This window comes from Protopterus annectens, chromosome 1.part1, assembly GCF_019279795.1.
Source record: "Protopterus annectens isolate FY-2018-M chromosome 1.part1, PAN1.0, whole genome shotgun sequence".
In the NCBI taxonomy this organism is placed as follows: domain Eukaryota; kingdom Metazoa; phylum Chordata; order Ceratodontiformes; family Protopteridae; genus Protopterus; species Protopterus annectens.
This window is the reverse complement of record NC_056726.1, coordinates 516,923,601-516,946,860: the sequence shown is the minus strand read 5'-3', so window position 1 is coordinate 516,946,860 and position 23,260 is coordinate 516,923,601. Positions and strand designations below refer to the sequence as shown.

The following is a 23,260-nucleotide window of genomic DNA, read 5'->3' as shown; positions in this document are numbered from 1 at the left end:
AGGTTGTTGTGGGGGCTCGAACCCTGCCTGCCTACTCTTAGGCCGGCAACTCTACCGCTAAGCTATTACTTCTTGGCTTACTTTGCATATTTAGTTCTTATATCCTTTTCCACTGACTGCTGTGATTGCGCTAGTAGCACACCCGCGCACACGAGCGCACACAGTAGCAAACATTTACGAGGTTTTAATTTAATTTTATAACATCTCTTCACTTTATACACTGATGGTCAGTCGGGGCATGTGTTGTGTAATGTGTTTATTCACATTTCCATGGCCTCTCTCGTGGCTGTTTACTTTCAGCCATTCTAGTCTTCCGGGGGCGTGTCCGCTTGCAGGGCATAGCCTACAGACACGCCCCCTACTCTCTTACACGGACCGTGTAAGAGTTACTAGTGTGATTCAGCATGCCTCATGCACCTCATGCATATGCATGACATGCTGACATCACACCGTTTAACTGCAGCCTCCGTGTAAGAGTTATAACTCTTACACAGAGGCTTCCTGAATCTGGCCCTATGAGTTGGAAGAATCTGTTAACCAGTTAATATTACCCAACAGAAGAAATTAAATTAATTTGTAGGTAATATAAGTGAAGAGGAATAGACCAGTAGTCTCCCATTATATAAGTATATGAATGCTATCATCAAAAGTAAATTGGAAGCTTGTCCAAGTTATATAATTATAAATAATAACTTTGATGAAAAAGTCTGGAATGTTTTAGACTGTGGTGGATTGAGTGACTCACTTGATAGTAAGAATAAAACGTTGTTACTTAAGTGAGTTAGTCAAGCTTCTTCAAGTTTATACTGGAAAGTTTTAATGTGAGAATATATACTAAAATGTTTTTTACTCCATATAAAATCTCTAAGTTTAGTAAAATGACTTCTTTAGTTTGCTGGAGATGTAGTAAAGATGTAAATAGTAAATATGTTATGCACATATGTTTATGGACAGTGAACAATTAAATGTATATTGGATCATAGGAGGTTATTAGGCTAATGACCCTGAGGCCCTTACAAGCCTAGCAAAGTGTTTCCCTCTTTTAAAGATGCTATTAGTAGACCTGACTCAACACCTGCTGCCCATGTTCAGAAGAGACAAAGGTGAAACCCAAGTGATGAATTTGCAATTTCCCATCCAATTATCTAGATTAGGCTTGAAAAGGGTCTGTGAAGGGCTCTGTTTTACTAGGATTGGAAGCTTATTCCAGAGTTGGGGAAACCTCTAGGAGATTAACCTGGCTCTCCAGCAGGTCCTGTTAATGTCACTTCTCATGTTGAGGTCACTAGAGCAGGTGCAGCGTGTACCATTTGTTTTGCTAATGTGTAGCTTTTCAGTCAGGGCAGGATCCACGGTTGCCCTATAGGCTTGGCAGAGATCACCCCTGAGTAATCTGTACAACACAGAGTATAGTGACAAGGATTTGGGTCTATCAGCATAGGACAGGTGTTGGACATCTTGAATTTTCTTTGTAAGTTACCTCTGACGTTTCTCCAATTGTTAGAGATGCCTGGGGAAGTACATACCAAAGGGTGCATTGTGCTCTATAATTGGTCTAATGAGGGAGGAGTACAGGGGGTTATAACCTCTTTTTTTCTGGAGACAATCCCCTTATTGATGAGATGGACAATGCAGAAGGCTTTTCTTACCACTGTGTTAACATGATGGTCAAAGGAGAGGTTGCTCTCAATCTGTGTGCCCAGATCTCTTATCATGGATTGCGTACTTAAGGCATTGTTGTGGCATTGTTGTTAATGTGGTACTTTGCAGGGATGTCTCCCTTCCCAGAGGGGTGATGATGCACTCTTTAGTGTTTAATGTGAGCCCAAGACTTTGGCACCAAATGTAGGTTTGAGTAAGTCCTTCTTGGAGGGTGTCGATGTCACTAGGGGATTCAATGATTGGGCCCAGTTTGCAGTCATCTGTAAACTTTGTTAGCCACACACCCTTTGTTTTGTTCTACACTTCTGAAAAGTAAATTCCAAAAAATAGGGGCCTCAGCACTGAACCCTGTGGTGCTCCACTGGTTACTGGTCTGAAGGTGGATGAAGAGTCCCCTATGTTAACAATGGGTGTTCTATTGGTGAGCCAGTTTGCAACCCACCTAACTGGTTTACATTCAGATGGGTAAGTTTATCAATGATACCTGAATGGGGAATGGTGTTGAGTCTTCGCTGGGTCTAAATAGGCAGTATGCACAGTTTTGCCTTCATCCAGGGCTTTGGTGACTGTCTCAAAGAAGTCCACCAAGTTTAGTAGGCATGATCTCCCTTTGACAAAACCAAACTGGGATGCATCTAGTGTTTGGAGGTCTCCTATATCCTTGTTGATAATGTCCATGATGATTTTCTCCATGGCCTTGCATATGAGGCTGGTCAGACTTATGGGTCTCTAATAACTGGGGTCAGTAGAGGACACTCCTTTGTGGAGGGGGATGACAGTGGCAGTTTTCCAATCTGCAGGAACATACCCAGTGCTTAGACTGTGGTTAAAAAGGATATGCAGAGGTACAAGCTAACTCTTGCTTTAAGCAATTTAGGACGCAACCAGGGATGTTGTCTGGGCCCACACAGGCCATGTTTTTAGCCTTGGAAAGGCAATTAAGGACCTGTTCCTTAGAGATTTCTGGGGGAGGCCATATAGGAGGGATGTCTTGTGGTATATTGGGTGGAGACAGGGGAGGAGAAGTTCTCACTGAATCTATCTACCATCAGGTTAGCAATATCACCAGGTTCAGTATATGTTGTGTCATTTACAACAACATCTGTGTAAATCTGGGACTTTCTTTTGAGGTTGCGGATGTAGCCAAAGAATGCCTTATGGTTACCCTAGGCTAGGGTGGCTAATTTAGATTCATAGTCGGTTTTGGATTTTATCACTAGGTGTCGTATTTGCTTATTTAGGCCTAGGAGGGAGTCCTTTGAGTTTGGGTACCATCTCCTACTGCTTTTAGACAGCAGTTCCTTTCTCCTGTTATACAGCCTGTTTATGGTGGATGTCCACCAAGTAGGTTTGTTCTTATGTGAGGAACTTCCTTTTATCCTGTCGGGTACAGCTGAGTCGATGCAGCTGTGAAGGTGTTTATACAAGGCTTTGATATAAACCTTGGCATAGGTATCCTTGCCATCAGTAGGGGTAGGGGCTATAAAACTAGTAGTATCATTTTGTAAGAGATTATAGTTTACTTTGGAGAGATTATTTAGTCTAGTTCCAGCTGGGGGAGGGTCAGACGCTATTGTTACTTCTAGTGTGACTGATCTGTGGTCAGATCTCACTAGAGATGACTGTACACTTGCGGTGGTGCAACTACCTTAGGTATTAGGTGGAGCAGCTACCTGTCCAATAGGCAACAATCTGTTAGATGCCTTTCTACACTGTTCCCTCCTCTGCCAATCACCACAGGTGTGTCCCAAGGCTCCATTGCAGGACCTCTTCTATTCAACATTTTTACTAACAATCTTTATAAATCCTGCCCCAACTCAGCTTTCATCCAATATGCAGATGATTCTACAGTCATCACCTCCTCTGATTGTTTCTAAGACCTGCTTTCCAAAACCCAGCAAACTTTCACAAATACTGATACCTGGCTAACCAATAATCACCTAATACTCAATGCTAAGAAAACTAAACTACTTCTATTTCTGTCTAAATCACTTTCTCATAACACCTCAACCTTCACTATCACCTCATTAGACAATACCACCATCAAAGTTGAATCCCATACCAAACTATTAGGGGTCATAACTGATGATAAAATAAAGTTCGACCTTCATATAAATTACTGTATCAAAAATACTAACCAAAAGCTTGGCTTACTATACCATAACAAAATATATATCACACCAGAGGCAAGGCATTTACCCTCTCTTGCTTTATCTCCTACTCTGTCTCTTATATGGCCCCCAAATTCTCACTAACCTACAGGCAACACTACTGAATAAGATGGAAAATACATATCACAAAATAACTAGATTTCCTGCCAACACTCAACCTAAATCCCATCACTGCCTAGCCTTGAAAATACTGAACTGGCTTGAGTTCCCCAGTCAACTTCATTTCTCTCAACTTAATATTATCCACTCCATTCTCTACAAAGCCTTCTTCTGCCTACCATTTCCAACATCTTAAATTAGTATCTCCCAACCAGAAAACTTAGAAGTACCAGCCAAAACCTCCTTGACATTTACAAACGTAAAAAATCAGATGGTGGAACCCTCTACAACTATCTTCCCCCTACCCATTAGAATACGCTACCTTTAACAATCAGATCTATCACACAGCCCCACACATTTAAAATCGCCCTAAAAGTCCACTTTACTAATACATGGACTTGCCCCTGTAGACAACCACCTGACTCCAACTGCATGCAGCCCCTTCTCAATTCATACTTAATTCTAGCCACACAACTCCTAATACATTTTTTCACTAAATTTCTCCGCTACTCATATTTACCTCCCTCCCTTCTTTTCCCACTTAGCTTACTCCCTTTTCTCAGATTTCACTTGATTCTAACTAATACTACTCTCCTCTCTTATTTATAAATTAAGAAAAAAAAATATTTAATTTTCCCTCTTTTACCGAAAGCCACCCCCTCCTTTTTTTCTGTTGACAGTTTACCTTTTTTTATCACCCGCTCTCTCTAGCAACTTCCCCTCTGCTTCTGATTATTGATGTACATGCTGTTGCCTGTAAGAACTAAGATTTGATATACAGTACTTTCTGTACTCCTATCTTAAACTCTGAGTTAACTGTCATTACTTCCCCTCTAAATGGGGAATTCCTTACTTATTGGAGACATATGAATGACTTTAACATACTGTTTTATTGCCTTTTTTGTAAATAACACCTTTTAAAATCTCACGCTACAAGTGGGAACCCAAGCATTATAATGTATGTTTATATTATCTTGTGTATACTGCACTGTTTGTAAACATTTTTATGGTGCATGTACTACTTTATGAAGCTTATCTCCCCAGGCCTCTGCTGAAAAAGGGCACAAGCTCAGTCAGACATTCCAGGTCAACAAATGTCAAATAAATAAATAAATAATTATCACTCATGTTCATAAGTACTAGGCCCAGAATGTTTGAACCCCTAGTGGGGGTGTCCACTAACTGGTCCAGGGCATTAGAGTTTACAAAGTTCAAGAATCTCTGTGTGAGAACGTTGGTATAAGTGTAGTTAAACCAATTTATTGATGGGTAGTTGAAGCCTCACAAAACCAGGGTGTTTAGGGGTATAGTGAGGGACTCCAGGAGGTCCAGGTAGGCACTGTGTCTGTTCTGGTTCATGGAGGGGGTTCTATAACTGGTGATAATTTGGAGAGGAGTTTTACCTACAGAGAGTTGTACCTGGAGTAGTTTGAGGGACTCATTTAGTCTTATCAATCTGGAGGAGTATTTGTCTTAAATAAAAATTGATACTCCTCCTCCTTTGCATTTCTCATTTGATGGTCTGTGCGAGAGGAAGGTGTTGTAACCCGGTATGGCTGGGGTGCTTTCCATAGCCTTGAACCAGGTTTCTGTGGGAGCACAGATGTCAGCATATTCCAAGGTGAGGGAAGCTTCCAACAAGTGCAGTTTTAGGTTTAGACTCCTCGCATTTAGCAGCATGACCCTGATGTTGGTTTTTGAGGAATAATTTACTTTGGAAATTTTGTACTTGTGACATTGCCTAAAAAGGCAGTAGGGGAAAGCAAGAGCCTTTGCCAGAAGCCAAAATCCTAGGGGTGACAGGTGAAGACTGTCTCTGGCAAAGCATCGAGGTCTATCAACTGTATCATCCCAGGCTGACTGGAACTGGATCCCCTTAGAATGACACCAAAAACTAACCCAATTGTTGAATTCAATCATCTTTTGCTTGTACTGTGGCATCATCTTAAGTAATGATAGTATGCTGCCTAAGACTAAGGACATACCTGCCTGGGACACATAATCAGAGAGCTCAGTCATGTCTCTCTTCATATAGTCCAGAGAGGTATGTCTCAAGTCATTCACACCAACATGCACTATGACAGAGTCATAACAGTACTTGCTGCTGAGAGACATGAGTGTGTGTGTGGTGTTCCAGATCCTGGCACCAGACAGACAGCTAACCATGACCTTCTTCTTATCCAATGTGGTGAGTGGCACATCAGTGTGTCTCATGAATGATTTGGGAGATGGACATCAGCAGGAATAAAACCCCCAACTTGAAAACTGACAAATAAATGTGGGATTACAATGTATTAATTATATATGTGAAACATGAGAGAGCAAACAAACCTGGAAATATTGGACTTTTGTAGGGGACTCTAAAGCATGGCCTAAAGCATGGGACTAATGGCGCTACTTCATGCCATTAATGTTTGGAAGAACATTTAGGAAGGCGAAGGGGAAGAGGAAGGAAAGAGTTAACTGTAAGTAAAACAAAATTTTGTTCTTAATAGTAGTGTTTTATCATGCATGATATAATCTGCATGCTATAAAGTAAAGTTTTCGCAGTTATTTTCAAGTGTAATGGGGATACTAAAATATAAACAGGTGCTCCTGTTTTTTCCTTATTCTTTATTTCTCCTTGTTTAGTTTTAAGAAATGTAGGCACTGCTATGTAAAAAAAAAAGAAGAAACCTCTGGTCAAAAGAACAGGATACAAGAAAAATTGATCTGATTTTTTCACTCTTGCATAGGGAATGATTGCATTAAGGCCCTTAGCTTAATCTAGTAACACGTTTTAAGAGAAAGCAAATAAAAAAAGACTATTGCCTAGCAAATAAATGAGTGCTTGTAGAAGCAACTCTGTATCCGATTCTCATGTCTCCAAGGATACAATATGATAAAGAGCAATAAAAACATGTATTTATATTCCATCTAAAACTGCTATAATGAAGCTTAAGAAAATTCTGGGAGAAATAATCAGATTTCAGCATGGAATGTTACTTATAGGTGGGTTCTGGAATTTCACGTGCAGCAGTGAAGATCTATCTGGGGGACCAGAAGGGAAACTATAACAAAGGAGGGTAGATTTTTGCAGAAATTTATGAAAATATTTGGCATGGAAAATGTGAATTCGGTAGTAAGAGTCTGAAGTGAATTTACATATTATTCACCCAAGATATAAAAACTGGTCTAGACAAAACAGAACATATATTTCACAGGAAAATGTGAATTTAACTGAAAATTTTGATATGCATCCAATAACTATTTCAGATCACATCCCAATAATAACTAAAATAAAAATGCAGGGTAATGAAATAAAAATGAGACACTGGTGCTTTCCCACCTATCTATTAAAAAGAGAGGACTTTAAGGAATGGGTAGTAGAAATTATTTGGGAGTTATTAGAAAAGACTTAAATTTCTTCTGAAAATATAGCTATGGAGTGGGATAAATTAAAGTGGAGTTTAAAAATAGGGTGGAAATGAGCAAGAGAGAGATTTGGTTAAGATGTAACAATAATTATTTAAAGAAACTGACAGGGTAAAGTATTGCAGAATAGGAGCAATTCCACATAACAAAACAAGAGCAATTCCAAAATGCTTAACAGAAAATAAAGGATTACCTTGACAATATGCATGAGTTTAGAAAGATTCCTGTTAAGCAGCTGTTTTTTGATAAGAACTCCAGAGTGCAAAAGCTTTTAGCACAACGACTCAGGCAACAGAAAGTAGAAATGGTTATTGGCAAGCTTAGGGACACTATAACAAAGATAAAAAGACCCTGTACAGGTACTACAAATATTTCCGAAATGTTACGGAAGGCTGTATAAAGCAGAGAAATATGGAAATCAAGAAAGGTACAAATGAAAATGATTATGGAAGAATTAAATGTACCAAGGTTAGAGGTCGATGAGGCTCAATTACTAACAGCTAAGCTAGTAGGAGATGAGATAAAAATGATGATGTATAACCAATCCACAGCAAAGTCCCCAGGAATGGATGGTATTTCTGTGGAAGTTTGGAAGTTAAGAGGTAAAAAACTGATGAAGATCTGGAAGGTTTTGTTTAACAGTATTTTAAGAGGAGGTGAAGTACTAACATCTTGGAAGAAAGCAGTGGTGGCTGCAATACCTAAAGAGGGTAAAGACCCATCAGATCCAGCTTCATACAGGCCCATTTCAATCCTAACCATGACTGGAAAGTGTTTATGTCTATAATGACTAAAAGAATAGCAAAGGTAATGCCAAAATTGATAGATATGGATCAATGTGGCATTGTAGAGGGGAGGCAAGCATCTGACAACATTAACACAACACTGATGATCCAGAGGGAAGTAGAATGTAAGAAGATACCACTGTTGTTGGTAGGTCCTCATGCAGAGAAAGCATTTTAAAGAGTAAACTGGGAGTTTATGAGCAGTGCAATGGAAGCATTTGCATTCCCTGATGAAATTATAAGGTTGATTAGGAGGATATATGAGGGATCAGAGGTGAAAATTAAAGTAGGCAGGTTCTTCTCTGATAATCTCTGTTTGAGCAGAGGAATCAGGCAGGGGTGCACTCTTTCCCCTTTGTTATCTGCATTATATTTAGAACCATTGGAAAAGAAAATAAGGGACTCAGAAATTCAAGGATATAGTTGCTCTGGTAGTCATGAAAAGCTGGTTCTACTTGCAGATGATTTTTTTTTATACGTGCTAAAACCAGAAAAGTACATTTCAGAGTCGTGGAACATTTTAAGAGTTTCAAATATTTTCAGGATACAAAATTAATGAAGCTAAAACAAAGCCAATAGCTGTAAATTATGTACCCACACATGAACTGGTTCAGCAATATCCATATTTTTGGGGATATGATAAAATTAAGTAATAGGAGTATGGATTAAAAAGGATTCTGATGTGCCAGCTAAGGATATGTGGGAAGAAGCTAAACAAATGATCATATAAAAACTGAGAAACTGGAAGCTCTGTTTTATGGATATGGACAGCAAGATACAAGCATTTAAAATGCTGTTAGTCCCTTTAGTTTTATACACTGGTCAGGCATGTCTGTATCAATCAGAACAGAAGTTGTAGATGGCAATCAATAAAGAGCTGAAGGATTTTATCTGGGAGGGCAAGATGGTAAGAGTCAAGTGGGATATAAGCTGATTCTTCCAACAGAACAAGGCAGTCTGGGATTACCCAATTTGAAGGGGGATTTCAGAACTATACAGTTAAGGCTCCTATACATAGCACAAGCAGAAACCTATAATTCAAAGTGGAAAGGGACAAAAGTGGGGGGGGGGCTCAAGAAACAAGGAGAAACTAGGATTTTGGATGCAGATCTTCAAGAAGAACAACAATACAGAATATTATATTCATAAAGTAGCAGAAAGTATTCTATGAACTAAGCCAACACAGAATGGAAAAAGGAGATTCTGCTGATAGGGATGACTGCAATTAAGGACAATAGGCAAGAAGGGATAGAATTTATTGGAGAAAACTGGCAAAAGAACCAAGGTATTGGAAGAAAATAATTAGAGAGGGAAAGGTAATAGAATGGAAAGAAGCCAAGAATTTATCTGGACTGCAAGTTAGAGATTGCCTTCCCTATCAAAGACTGATATCTGAGTATAGACAATAAGAAAGAACTAGTGGGATCCTAAGCGAAAGAACAGTACTGGTAGAGTTTTTAGAAGAATCTAGAACAGAAGCTGGTGTTAAAAAAGGAATAATTTGTAGAGCACATAATATATTGTATGACAACTCTAAGAATCAATCAGAGGAGTTTCGAAAGTATTGGAAAGAGACTGGATAAGCAATTTGCAAAGAAACAATAGTGGGATATATGTATATCTCCCGAACATGCAACAACGTCTAGGAGATTTAGGATCTTTGCTTGGAAGTGCTTACATAGGTATTTTTGTACCCCAAGTAGACTCCAAATAATTTTTCTTCGGGTAGATAGCAAATGTTGGAGGTATGATGGGGAAGAAAGAGGTAATTGGGAGCATATTTTCTGAGAGTTGTAGCATATGAATGGCCAAAGTATGTGCTTAAGGAAATTGAGTATGTGACAATCTGTATGCACCGAGATGAACTTTGTACTGTGAACTCTGAGTAAACTGTGAATAGTGGAAAGCAATGAAAAACAGGAGCCTGCTTGAAAGCAGGAAATGTTCCTTATATAGAAGTGTATCCAATTTTCTTTCTCTGCCTAAAGATGTAGTAATGTGAATTGCTTTAAGCCTAGGGGTAAACCATTGATTGGTTAATTGTCTTTTGAACTAATTTAATTGGTCTAGTTTATATTTTTGTACTGTCAGCAGTATCACCAGTATATAAGCTTATGCATTCCTTTGTTCATGGAGTCTCCCTGGTACTTTCCATGAGGCGCCCACACGTGTGTAATAAATACCACTGAAAGAGAGGAAGAAGTGTCTTGTCTTCATTTAAGGTGAAATGTTAAATGCAACAGAGTGTAATGAGTCGGAAGAGTTTAAAAATCCCCTGCAGACTAATCTTGTCAGAAATACTTGGTGAGCAAATTGGTATAATTAAAAAATTATTTTTTTGAGGTATGATATAGAATCTGAATTGCTTAGACATAGCAAGACCATGCTGAGTCTAATTATGGTGGCTGACAAAAAAGCAATTACTAGGAAATGGGCATCAAAGTCTAAACTAACTCTACTAGTAGTAGTGAATATAGTAACAGAGATAAAACAACTGGAACTGGGATCTTTAGAAAAGGGTAGGAGCAAATTATTTATTTAATTTATTATTTATTTGTCTTTGTTTACCAGGAAAGTCAAATTGTGCAGTATCCATTTTCAGCACAGGCCCGGGGGTAAAAGCTCCATTTGCTTACAGTGCATTACACTAAGTTCCAGTAAAGCTCCATTTGCTTACAGTGCATTACACTAAGTTCCAGTAAAGCACAGAGTAGTTACATTTCTATTTAAATTTATACACACACAGTAGTTACATTTATACATTCTAAGATTTTACAGAGGTGGAATTTACTAAAGAGAAAGCCCACAAGCAAACTTGTTTTCATTTCAGTGAGAGGTTGAGTCTATTCTGTTTAAGGAGAGTATTTGGAGAGAATCATATGGTGAACACAAAGTCTCAACCTTGGCATGAGCATGTGCAGGACCAGGATTGGTTAAATGCTGTTTAAGCACAGGTTTAAAACTACTGAGATTGTCAGAGAGTTTTATTTGTGTGGGGATACTATTCCAGAGTTTAGCAATGTATTGGGAGTAGTGCAAGTCTTCTGACACATTATTTGACTTATTTATAAGTAATAAGAATTTTCATTTTTTACTAGAGCAGTGTTTCCTTGCTGGACAGCTGGTCAGTAATAATTTATGTAGTGCAGGGCATTTTTCTGGATGATGGAGTTTGTGCTCTTTAGTTAGTTGTGAACATGTGTAGTTCAAGACAGTTTAATTGCTTTAAGCTATGACAATGGTGGGTCCTTAAAGGGAGATTGGTGGCAAATTTAGCTATTTTATTGTAGCCGGAGGCGAGTTTCTTTCTTGAGTATTGTTTAAGTTTGTTAGGATAGGACCGTCGTATAAGAGAGTCGGTAATAAGAAGGTAGTGGCTAGAGTTTTTTTTTTTTTGCAGTATCTGTACGGAATCCATTGATCCTATAAAGGGAGCCTAGTTTCTGGTGTGTAAATTTAATTTGTTTCTGATGTGTAGATTTAATGGTGTTCAGTATATGCTGGTCATACTTCAGACTGTCATCTATTATAATGCCTAGAAGTTTACTGTGAGTTACAGTTTCAATGAGCATTATTTGATGACTTTATGGTAAAAGCTGCTTTTGATTTTGGCAAATTTTTGATAAAAAGCATTAACTTAGTTTTCTTGGGGTTGAGTAGGAGGTTTGATTCTTTGAGCCAGGTTCCTATAGAGAAGAAAGATTTTTGGGTAATGTCTTGGAGCTTATTCATTGTTGAGGCTACACATATTAATGTTGAGTCATCAGCATACTGAACTAAACTAGCATGGTGAGTGGAGATATGGAGAACATTCATATTTTTTTTTAAACCACGGAGGACTAAAATCACAACAAGGAGTATTGCGAAAGTCTAACTGAAGAGAACTGAATGAGCAGTTGCTGCTACGAAACAGTATCAAATGCCTTTGACAAGTTCAAGAACATGGTGGACAGAATCAGACCACTGTTTCTATGATGGCTTACTATATTAGTAAAGTATAGTACAGCAGTATTGGTGCTATGCTGAGGCCTAAAGCCATACTGTGTTTCTGACATCAGGTTACTGCATCAGCTGCATATGAATGCATTTTTTCTAATATTTTGGAGGGGGGAAGAGAATTGTTATTGGTCTGTAGTTATTAAACTTTGCAGATGTGCCATCTTTGTGCAGTGGAATGACATAGGACTTTTTTCCACAGTGATGGGATGTATCTTTCTGCTATGGACCTACTAATTAGTATGCACACAAGGAAGAATATGACTTCTGTGGCCATTTTTAGGTAGTCTGATGGCAGCTAGTCTACAGTTACGGAAGTCGTTTTTAGTTTAAGGATCAACTTCCTTATCAGTGAGGTAGGTACTGGACTAAAACTGAACAGCTGTGGGTGGTTTTGATGGGCCAGAGGTACAGAGAGGGAGGCAAATATATTAGTGTCTAAAAGAGATAATACTGATTGTATAACGTAGAAATTAAACTGCGTGGGGATAGAGTCTATAGTACTGTCAGTTTTTGGGAAAGGAGTGGTGGTCTTGTCAGGGTGGAGTAGTTTATTTAGTGATGACCAAAAGTGTTTTTTTTTTTTTTTAATGTCTGTCTTGTAGGTTGGTATAGTATCTTTGCTTATCCTGTTTGATATGGAACAAAAATAAAGTAATCCAACCAAGAATCCAAAAGGAGGAGGCAGAAGTGAAACCAAGATTCTTTTATTCCACAACAATGAGCGCTTTTGTCTGAATTACATGGACTTCATCAGAAAAACGGCCATTGTGCACACAACTCTTTAAATACAAGTAACACATCACATGTCAAGTTAATAAAGAAGCAGGTTGAGCCCTTTACAATTTTTTTTAAAAAACATACACATCGTTAAATTATAAAAATGCAATCAATTTTTGTGCAGCCCAAATACTTGTTAAGTAAAAACTCTAAAGCACCTATTTTTAGTGTGCATAACACACTAAGCCTCTAAAAGCCTTAATAATTAAACAAGTTTAACTGACTTGAACAGCAATTCCTACTCAGTTTAATTTTTCTAGTTTTGTAAAATCATAAATAACCCCCACCTGTGTTCTAAATAGTACAGCCATGTCCATATACAGAAAATTCACAGGTATATGCAAATATATGTAGACACATTTTTATGTTAGCAGTATTTAGCTATGATGTTTGGTTTTATTCATACTTATTGGTACTTGCGTATTATCGCAACCACATTTTCGCGCTAATGCTGGTTGCTTCTCCTTGTGTCTACTGGGACCAATGAAGTATGAAAAAACCTCAGAGACATGTCTTCTTTAATGTGTTCTGGTTTTTAGGAAGGTTTCTCACTTCAGCGGCTGAAGAAATAAGGTATGAAAAAAATAGGTTCCCCATTTACTGCCAGCATTGCATGATGTCAGTTAAGCAAGTCCCCATTCCACTTAAAACACGTCCCTTTTTCCTCAGCCTTTGCCCTGAGAACAGAAAGACATCAGAAAAGAGAAGTAAAGCAGTACCCTGTCTAACTTCTTACACAGTAATCGGGAAGGGTAGACTGTTAAAACACTCTCTTAGGGGATCTTGGTGGTGGGTTTGTAAAAATGATTAAGGGTTTGCAAATGTGAGGATTTGTGGCTAGCGTACTTGAAAGCAGCTAATCAGTTGGAAGTGTGTGTGTGTGTGTGTGTGTGTGTGTGTGTGTGTGTGTGTGTGTGTGTGTCTAAACAGCGTACGCTATAAGTTGCCCACACTCCTTTCAGGCCAACATACGTATATACACGCAGCCATTGTAATGATCTCTGAATTCAATGCTTGACGTCTTTCAAGCACGCTAGCCACAAATCCTCAAATTTGAACCCTTACTCATTTTACAAAGCCACCACCAACATCCCAGAAGAGTTTATACTAGTCTCTCCTTCCTGATTACACTCCCTTGTTATCGTTTTAGTAAAAGACAAGAAAGTCCAGCACGTTGGAAAATGTGGTTGCGATAATACGCAAGTACCTACTTATTTTTATATATTTTTTGTTTATGTGTTTATTTTTTGAACATCTTAATAGACTAAAGAGTGTTCATGTAGCAGTTCAAGTTTTTTATTGTAAACTTCATACATTGTGTATAATTGGTTAACTATGTGGATGGTAGGACTGTTTCAGCTTTTGACACAGTTCTGCATTAAATTTTCCAAAACATTAGTAAATTTGCAACAACATTATGAGATGGTTTATGTATGATGCATATTATACTGTTCAGATATCTGCAACATATGTCTTATTTATTATATCTGAAATGTATAAAAGTTGTGATTGGAACATACTAAAAATGTACTTATTTTGCTAAAGTGTTAGTTTACTTTAAATTACATGGATTCCACTAATTATTTAATTGGAGGGAAAATGTTGCTAGCAGTGATTGGTTTAACAGTGTTTAAAATGTTTACGCTTGTGACAGAATTTTATGTCTGATGAAGCGTAAGAGTACTACGCAAACGCGCTTAAATGTTTCTTACTAAATAAATCGTTTGGTTTTATGCTGTGCGTGTCCTTTGCCTGCTTGGATTTCTTGCATTATATTTTTGGAGCCTGGTATGGACTTTATCTGGTGCAGTGGTTTTGTTTTTGCCTGACACAGTAAATCAAGATGACAATAAGAAGAAATAGAAAACTAACATAAACACATAACCATGACGACAAAGAAATACATCTAGCATGAAACAGAACACATTACATACTGTTACTGTGGTAATGGTTGTTCAAGTCCCTGTATGAAGGTTAACCTTGCTAAAAATAATTACAAATAATAGGCAGACTTCAGCCTCAACAAGCTGGCTAGGGAAACATTCACATTTAAACCCGGTGGTTCCATGGCATTGCATCTAATCTGCCATTTAAATTCTTTGTACTCTTAAGTAATCATCATTTGGACCCTCTATGGGACCTAGGTCAACATGATCAATAGCAGAATATTTAAAATAATGCCAAGGGTGTACTTTTACATGTTTACTAAGTGCATTTTTTTCATCCTATGTATGTTATATTGGTGCTGGTAAATCCTATTCTTAAATGCTCTCTTAATTTTCCCTATATAATAACTATCACATAGTTGGCATTTGGCCATGTATACCACTCCCTTTGAATAACAAAAATGTCTTTTTGTTAACCTAACATAACCCAGTCTTGGTATTTTGAATATCTCTCCTTCTGCTATAAATTTGCACTGAGAACAGTTTCCACACTTTACCATACATCCTTGTCTTTTTTCTAAATGGGTAAGTTCTAATAACGTCTTAAAGTTGATGTCTCTTTATAAACAATACAAGGTTTGTCACCTACATTGTTCAAATATTCCTGGTCAACTTTGAATAAATTCCAATTTCTCCTCACAATATCCTGTATCTCAATGAATTGCAGATTATAAGGAAGGTTCAAGGACCTTTGAAATGTTCCTTTGGTTCTTGCAATCTTATCTGAAGCCCAGCAGGAATAAGTTCAGCACCAGACTCAACTAGTTTGTATATTTATTTTTATTTTATTTTTTATTTATTTTTATTTTACATTTGTTGACCGGGATAGTCCGACTGGATGCATGTCCGTTTTCAGCAGAGGCCTGGGGAGAAAAGCTCCAAGGGAAAGCAGATACAGCATTACATAATACCAGCATTACATATTACAAACAGACTATTTACAGAGATTACATAAGTAAGCAAGTTAAACAAGTTCCACAGGTTAGAGTTAATTCTGAGCACAAGTCAGGATTAAATTAAATTACACAGTAAACTGGTTAACGGATTTTTACACATTCTAGAGAGAGTTAGCCAGGCTTGATACATTGACATAGCCAGTTAAGAGACAAATGTTGTTTGAGTCTAATTTTAAATTGACCTAAGGTGGAAAGTAAGGTAATATCAGCTGGAAGAGAGTTCCAGGATCTACTTACAGAGTTTGCAAAGAGAGTCACCGGCTGTGTTATTAATTTTGCTAGTCTGAATTAGTAGTTTGTTAAGAGGATCGAAGCGGTCCGGGATTGTTATAGGGGGTGATAATATTTTTAAGTGCAGGAGTATTGCCCGGATTATAGAGGATTTTATAGGCCATAATCAGTTGGTTATACTGGATTAGGCTGGGTAGTTCAAGCCACCCAAGCTGATTTAGATTGATGCAATGATGTGTCCTAAAAGGCAGCCCAGTGTCAAACCTGGCAATGTGGTTGTAGCAAATTGAGAGTTTGTTAAGGACAGTCTTGTTTAAATTCGAGAGTAGAGGGGATGCATACAGAAGGGTTGAAAGAAGGTAAGAGCGAGCTATGGCAATTTTAGCTGGAGGGGTTAGGAAGGCTTTTATTCTGTAAAGTGAGCCTAGTTTTTTATTGATGGTTTTGATAGTTTGGTTAACATGTAGGTCGAATTTTAGATTATTGTCTATGATGACACCTAATAGTTTTGTAGAGGGGTCAGGGGAGATTATTGTGCCATCATTTGAATTTATGGTAAAGGTGAAAGCAGTAGACCTACGTGTTGGTGAAAATAACAGCATTTTAATTTTTTGGGGATTTAGGATCAGACGACGTTCAGAAAGCCAGTTTTCTATTGTATTAAAGGTGGTCTGGGTAGCTGACCATAACTCTATTGGAGATGTGGCTGAGCAAATCAGAGCAGTCATCAGCATATTGGATACAGCTGACTTTTGGGATGACAGTATAAAGGTCGTTAATGAAGATGGAGAACAGCAAGGGCCCTAGTATAGAGCCTTGTGGTACTCCAAGGGTGTTAGGTAGAAGGTTAGAGAGTTTGTTCTGCCAGAGGACAGCTTGCTGTCGACCATTCAGGTAGGACTGAAACCATTGAAGGGCTCTAGTATCAAGACAGAATGTTTGCAGGGTGTGGATTAAAAGTTGGTGATCAACCATATCGAATGCCTTGGAAAGATCCAAGAAGAGGGCTGAGGATATATAATTACTGTTGCAATTATGGTTTATGGTGTTGGTAAAGGTTAGGAGGGCTGAAGTAGTGCTGTGATGAGGACGGAAGCCATGCTGAGTGTCTGCCACAAGGTTATTCTGGATTAGGTGGTGCATGAGTTGTCTATGAATACATTTTTCCATAATCTTTGCAAGTGGAGAGAGTATAGCTAGTGGCCTATAATTGGAGAATTCAGTAGAGCTGCCTCCTTTGTAAAGTGGGATTACATAGGATATTTTCCAGATGGTGGGAATTTTAGCTTCTACTATGGTTCGATTGATTAGTACTGAGATGGGGTAAGCAATAGCATCAGCTGATTTTTGTAGGTACTCGGCAGGGAGTTGATCAGCAGAAAGTGTAGTGGGTTTTAAATTTTTGATCAAGGTCCGGATAAGTGAAGTGGCAACTGGTTGGAAGCTGAATGCGAGTAGGTTTCTAGGGGTGCTACTTTCAGGACCAGGGGAGTTAGGAGGTAGTTGGCTAGCTAGGGCTTGAATTGTCTCAGTAAAGAATCAGTTAAAACTGTCAGAAACATCTTCAGGGGTTTTATCAATAGTAGCAGCAGGGATTAGGACTGAAGTTTGTCCAGGATGTAGTAGATTATTTAAACCTGCCCAAAACTTCTGAGGGTTATTTTGATTTACTGTCTGTAAATTACAGTAGTATGTTTTTTGTCTTGTAAAATTGATTTTTTGGTTTTGTTCCTGGATTGCCTGTATTTAATGTGATATTGGGGGTCTTTAGAAGAACGCCATAAAGCCCATGCTTTGTTTCTAAGGGTAATTTTGAGTTTAGACTCTTTAGAAAGCCATGGCACAGTTTTTGCCTTGGTTCTCTTTGAACGAACAGGTGCATGCAAATCAAGGATCTCAAGGAATTTGTTGTTAAAGTATGCTACTGCTTCCTCTAAGGGGAGCTGTTTTTGAATAGACCAATTACATGAGTTTAGTTCTTGTTGGAATTTGGCAGGGTCAAAGTTTTTATCATTTCTAACCTTTCTGAGTAAGGGTTGTTGGGAATTAATGGCTTTGTGCTTAATTACATATGCGAGAAGGTGATCGCTTAGGCCATCAAGGAGGGTACCAGAGGTGTACAGTTGGGAGTGACTATTTATGAGTACCGTACCCAGTCAAGTATGCTTTCTTTTTGGTTGGGTTTACCTATCCTGGTAGGGGTGGATATACTTTGTGTAAATGCATGCAGGTTAATATGGGTAGTTGGAGATTCTGAGGAACAGCTGCCCCAGTCTATGTTAAAGTCTCCAAGTAGTAGGGTTTCTTGGGGGTAATGACATGATAGCCAGTGCAGGATATCTTCAAGTGTAGATATATTGTTACCTGCCCTTCTCCCTCTTTCTAGACACTTCAGAAACAATGTTCTGTACAAAAGATTCTGGGTAACCCCTCTTCTTTAATGTACCTTGAAGTTTTTCACATTCTTTTGCATATACTTGGTCATCTGTGACCATTCTTGCCGCCCTAACACACTGTCCCTTCACAAGGGATTTATTTTGGTGTGTAGGGTGACAATTCTCATAATGAAGGAAATAATTTGCGTATGTTGATTTTCTAAATAAAGTTGATTCAAACCTGTGCAGTACTATGTTCTTATAAATACTCACATCTAAATAGTTTACTTTTTTGCTCCGGGACCTCCATTTTAAACTTTAAAAAATGGTAGTTGAATTTAGATAATGGAGAAATTCATCCAGACTACTACGGTTCTGCCTTCAAAAAGTAATATTGTCCAAGTATCTACCATACAAAACACAAGAATCTTTGAATTCAGAACTAAATACATTAAATTTTTCCCACTGGGCAAGAACAATGTTGGCAAAAATAGGGACACATATTGTTCCCATTGCCACTCCTTGGGTCTGTTTAAACAACTGATTTTCGAAAATTATTTTCCAAGACTACCATGAAGGACCTGAGTATGGACAACTCAGCTGAAGTTTAATCTGAATTTTCTGACAGGAACTCAAAAAATAATTCCAGTCCTTCTTGATGGGAAATAACTGAGTACATATCACAGACATCCATAGTAACAAACCAAAAGTCGTCAGAGTAAATCCCATTAATTATTTTTGATAAAAAAAAATCCCAGGAGTCCTTATATAAACAACCACATTTATCCAGTATCCCCTTAATGCTCTGGTATGATAGATGCCTTTGCGTCCATAATGGGACATGGGGGGGGGGGGTAAATCCTTATGGAAGTTTGGGATACTGAATATGGTGGGTATCTTAGGGCAGGGGACGTTCAAAAAATTATATTCATCAAGAGAAATCTCTTGGTTCAACAACATGCCCTCTAACATCAAATTTCTATTTTTATGAGCTATATTTAACTCATTCCTTGAAATATCTGTACAAGTGTCAGTGTATAATAAAGAGTACTAATGCTACTCAGTAGTTCTTCTTCCCATTTTCCAAAGATTAGAATGTGTCTCTTGCAAGTTTCTGTCTTTTTTATGACTCTGATGTCACTTTCACACAGTTTTTCAAAAATACCAACCATGGGGTACACAGAACAGTTTTTCAAAAATACCAACCATGGGGTACATAGGCGGAATAAAGGTTCTGGGTCTTCTCATGCCTGTAAATGTGACAGGACTGTTCCCCCTAAAAAAAAAAGTCCATGTTTCCTACAAAAAAGTTTCAGTTGTAACAATGTCTGCACTACACCAGCCCCTCTTGTTGGGACAAAGGTCAAAGCTTTCTCCAGCAGGTCAGCCATTCACTGGTGACTGAAGCATCACTATGGTTAAAGATTTTAAAGTCACCCTTGGAATTGTAAACAACTTTTTAAAATCTCTTCCCTCTCACTCTCCCCTCCCTCTGTCCTGCCCAGCTTGCAGTTGTCTGTAATTCCCCATCCTTTTGTTCAATAACCTCTGGGACCTCCTCAAAGAGGGGTACCCACTCTAAAGGGTCAGCTGCATCTTCAAATTCATTGCTGTCACCTTTTTCACTGAAGTGGGTGTCAGAATTAATATTGTTAGTATTGTCTGTACCATTACTTACTATCTGACGCTTTATAAATAGGGGAGGGAGGTAGGCCTGACTCGTCTCATATTCTGTCTTGTCTCTGTTTAACATTTTTCTTGTTATTGTTTATCTCACCAATACTCCTATCAACAGTAAAAATATATTTTTGTAAAAATGGATTTTAGATTCAAACAAATCTGACTGAATACTCTCATCCAGTTCTGCAATATCATTGCTTAATACACAAACTTTTCTCTCATTGTCATTAATTAATATGGTAAGTTGTGAAGATATGTGAAGGCTGCCAGCCTAGCTAGACAGAATTTGGTACATAATTCTGTCATTTGTAAATATTAATATAAACCACAGCCTTGTTCTCTTAAATGGAAGATAATTGTATTAAATGTTGAACGTCAAAAATGTAACAACAGTGTTGGAAGAAAGCTGATAAGTCAAGCATTGTATGACCGACTGATCTCAAACTCAGAGCCGTGATGTCTGGACTAGCACATTCTTTCTATTGTTTTGAGACCAGAGTTAATTGCTAGATTTTACATATATAATGTCTTTAATTGCTGTGGTTTCCTGACCAGGTGCAAGATCAAAAATATGTTAAATTCTGAGTTTCTGTTAGCCTGGGAAACCAGATAAGTGTCAAGAATGATGTAATGTGAAGCAGTACTGTGTTATCAATTTAAGGACAGAAAGAAAGGGCAGCATTTTGCATTTGTCTTCAGAACTGACCACTCACCAGTACTCTGCTTTTGCTCTATATGTAAGTTTATTTAGAACTGTGATTGCTCTTAGTGAGATATGAATTTAGTCAGATTTAGTCTAGCTGTTGTCTATATTTATGTCAGACTACTCTACAGTATTATTTTAAGCATGTTCCTGTGATCTCTTAACTCTTGACTAGCACTGTGTAGTAAGAAGTATGGTCTTGTGCTTTTAATATTTATTATTAAATATTTATAAACCTTTCAACTGTGGCTGTTTTGTGTAGAGATAATTTAAGCTCTAGAGTACATTGCATGCATATAGTGATACTGCACAAAGCCACTCCAATAGTCTTGCTGCTCAGTCACACTTACTATTTAGATAATAATATTGCAATTGGGCACCCTTTGGTAAGGGCCTTATTAATACCTGATATTAGTGGTTGGTGGCAGCTGGTACTACCTTACAGACATGCAGGAAGGGGCATAGCTGGAGAACCTGTGCTAGCCTTCCCCAGGAGTGTCTGTGTGTTTGTATATAACTCATATCTTAAAGAGAGTGTGTCTGTCATCTACTTGGGCAGGGACATGAAGCACTGGTTGGACAGAGAGGGTGCTGGAGGTTTGACCACTAAGCTGAGACCTGTACCCTATAGCTGTGCCAATGGGACATCTTATTGGGGATCTGGAGAGAAACCAGCCCTGGACTGACTGTGATGTCTGTGTGCTCTTAAGCGAAATTGTACTTTACTGTGTGTGTATTTGTTATCCTTCCCAATGTGGATGCCCCTCACTGGTGTTTGTGGTGAGGATCGAGGTTCCTTGATTACTGGGCCAGTGCGCAGGCATCACATAAGCAACTCACAACCATGACGGTTAAAAAAAGAAATCAACTCACAGTGTAAAGGAGAGTCCTTTGTAAGTCTATTAGGATAATTCCAGCAGCATAATCCTTTTGGAATTTGCTCTTTCCTCACACAATCTTTTCAATAACAGTTCCCTAATTGAAGCTTTTTACATTTCAAAACCAAAATCCTGAAATAGTTTTAGCTGCTGGTTTAATGCCCTTCATTCCTCTCTCCATTCCTGTGTTCCGGTTCTCCACTCACCCCCATCCTTTAACCATTCACTGAGCGAAAACATGAACAGTACTGCAGGATCCTCTGGAACTGCAAAGCGGTTAGTGCCTGCATCATTCACTTAATTTACCATGTTACCATATGTTGGCAGGTTCTCCCCTAAAACTGAGGCAACATTAATTCTTTGAGCTGGGATGATGAAAGAGACATTTGTACTTTGTGATAAAGCAGAGAAAGACACACTGCTGGAGAAAGTGCCTTGTCGATAATTATTCTTTGCCTGAGAAACAGCAGATATTTGTTGTGATGATTGGTTAACCAAGAGTGTAAAGTTAACAATGGAACATTTTATTTCTTGTTGAAACTGGTAGCTGTTCATCTCAGTTTCACCTAACACGTCCCCTTCCAATTTCAAAACTAAGTAACAAAAAATAAAGTAATCCAACCAATAATCTAAAAAGAAGAGGCAGAAGTGAAACCAAGATTCTTTTATTCCAAAACAATGAGTGCTTCTGTCCGAATTACATGGACTTCATCAGAAAAACTGCCATTGTGCACACAACTCTTTAAATAAAAGTAACAAGTCACATGTCAAGTTAACAAAGAAGCAAGTTAAGAGCCCTTTTCATTTTTTTTAAAAAACATACACATCAAGTTAAATTATAAAAATACAATAATTTTTTCTGTAGCCCAAATACTTTTTAAGTAAAAACTCTAAAGCACCTATTTTTAGTGTGCGTAACACACTAAGCCTCTAAAAGCTTTACTAATTAAACAAGTTTAGCTGACAGAATATAACTGAGAGAGTATAAGTGCTTGAACAGCAATTCCTACAAAGTTTTAACTTCTCTAGCCATTTAGAAAGAAGACGAGGACATATGGTAAAAAGTCTGGGAGACAGTGGACTGCTATAAACAATGAACTGAGCACAGTTAAGGAGAAAGTACTAATGGGACTGCTGTTGTCTAAGAAAATGGAGCTATTAGAGTGGACAAAGTTCTTTGTTTTATTCTGCCATAATATTTATAATTTATATAAAATGTAGCCCACGGACTAGTGTTCAAACTGCAGACTTCACTGATTATACAGAAAAAATGGAAATTGTGGGAACAATACATGCAGATGAGGAATGAAGTTTAAAAGAAGCCAGGATTTGAATGAGCTATGTAATGTTTGGCTAACAGTGACTGGATAGATATAAGTGATGCATGATGTTTACACCTAAAATGATGTCACTACGGTTTGTTTTAATTCATATAAGTGTATGACTGCCTGTGTCATACCTGATAATTTAATAGAAATATTTCTTGTTTAATAAAACTGAGAATTTAAAAGATATATTTCTTGGTTAAAAAAATAAATCATGGTCTGAAACAGTAACATTGGTTGGGATAAATTCAGCACTGAG

General features: G+C 38.0%; 1 protein-coding gene across 1 annotated transcript in view; it reads right to left on the bottom strand.

Annotated features, from left to right (window-relative positions):
- LOC122814803 (vacuolar protein 8-like) overlaps positions 1 to 18,535 on the bottom strand; it is a 988,388-nt gene extending 969,853 nt beyond the window's left edge. The window contains exon 1 of the mRNA XM_044087110.1: positions 18,405 to 18,535. Coding sequence (XP_043943045.1) covers positions 18,405 to 18,535 — 131 coding nt within the window. The remainder of the gene's footprint in view (positions 1 to 18,404) is intronic.
- Between the last annotated feature and the right edge of the window lie 4,725 nt (positions 18,536 to 23,260).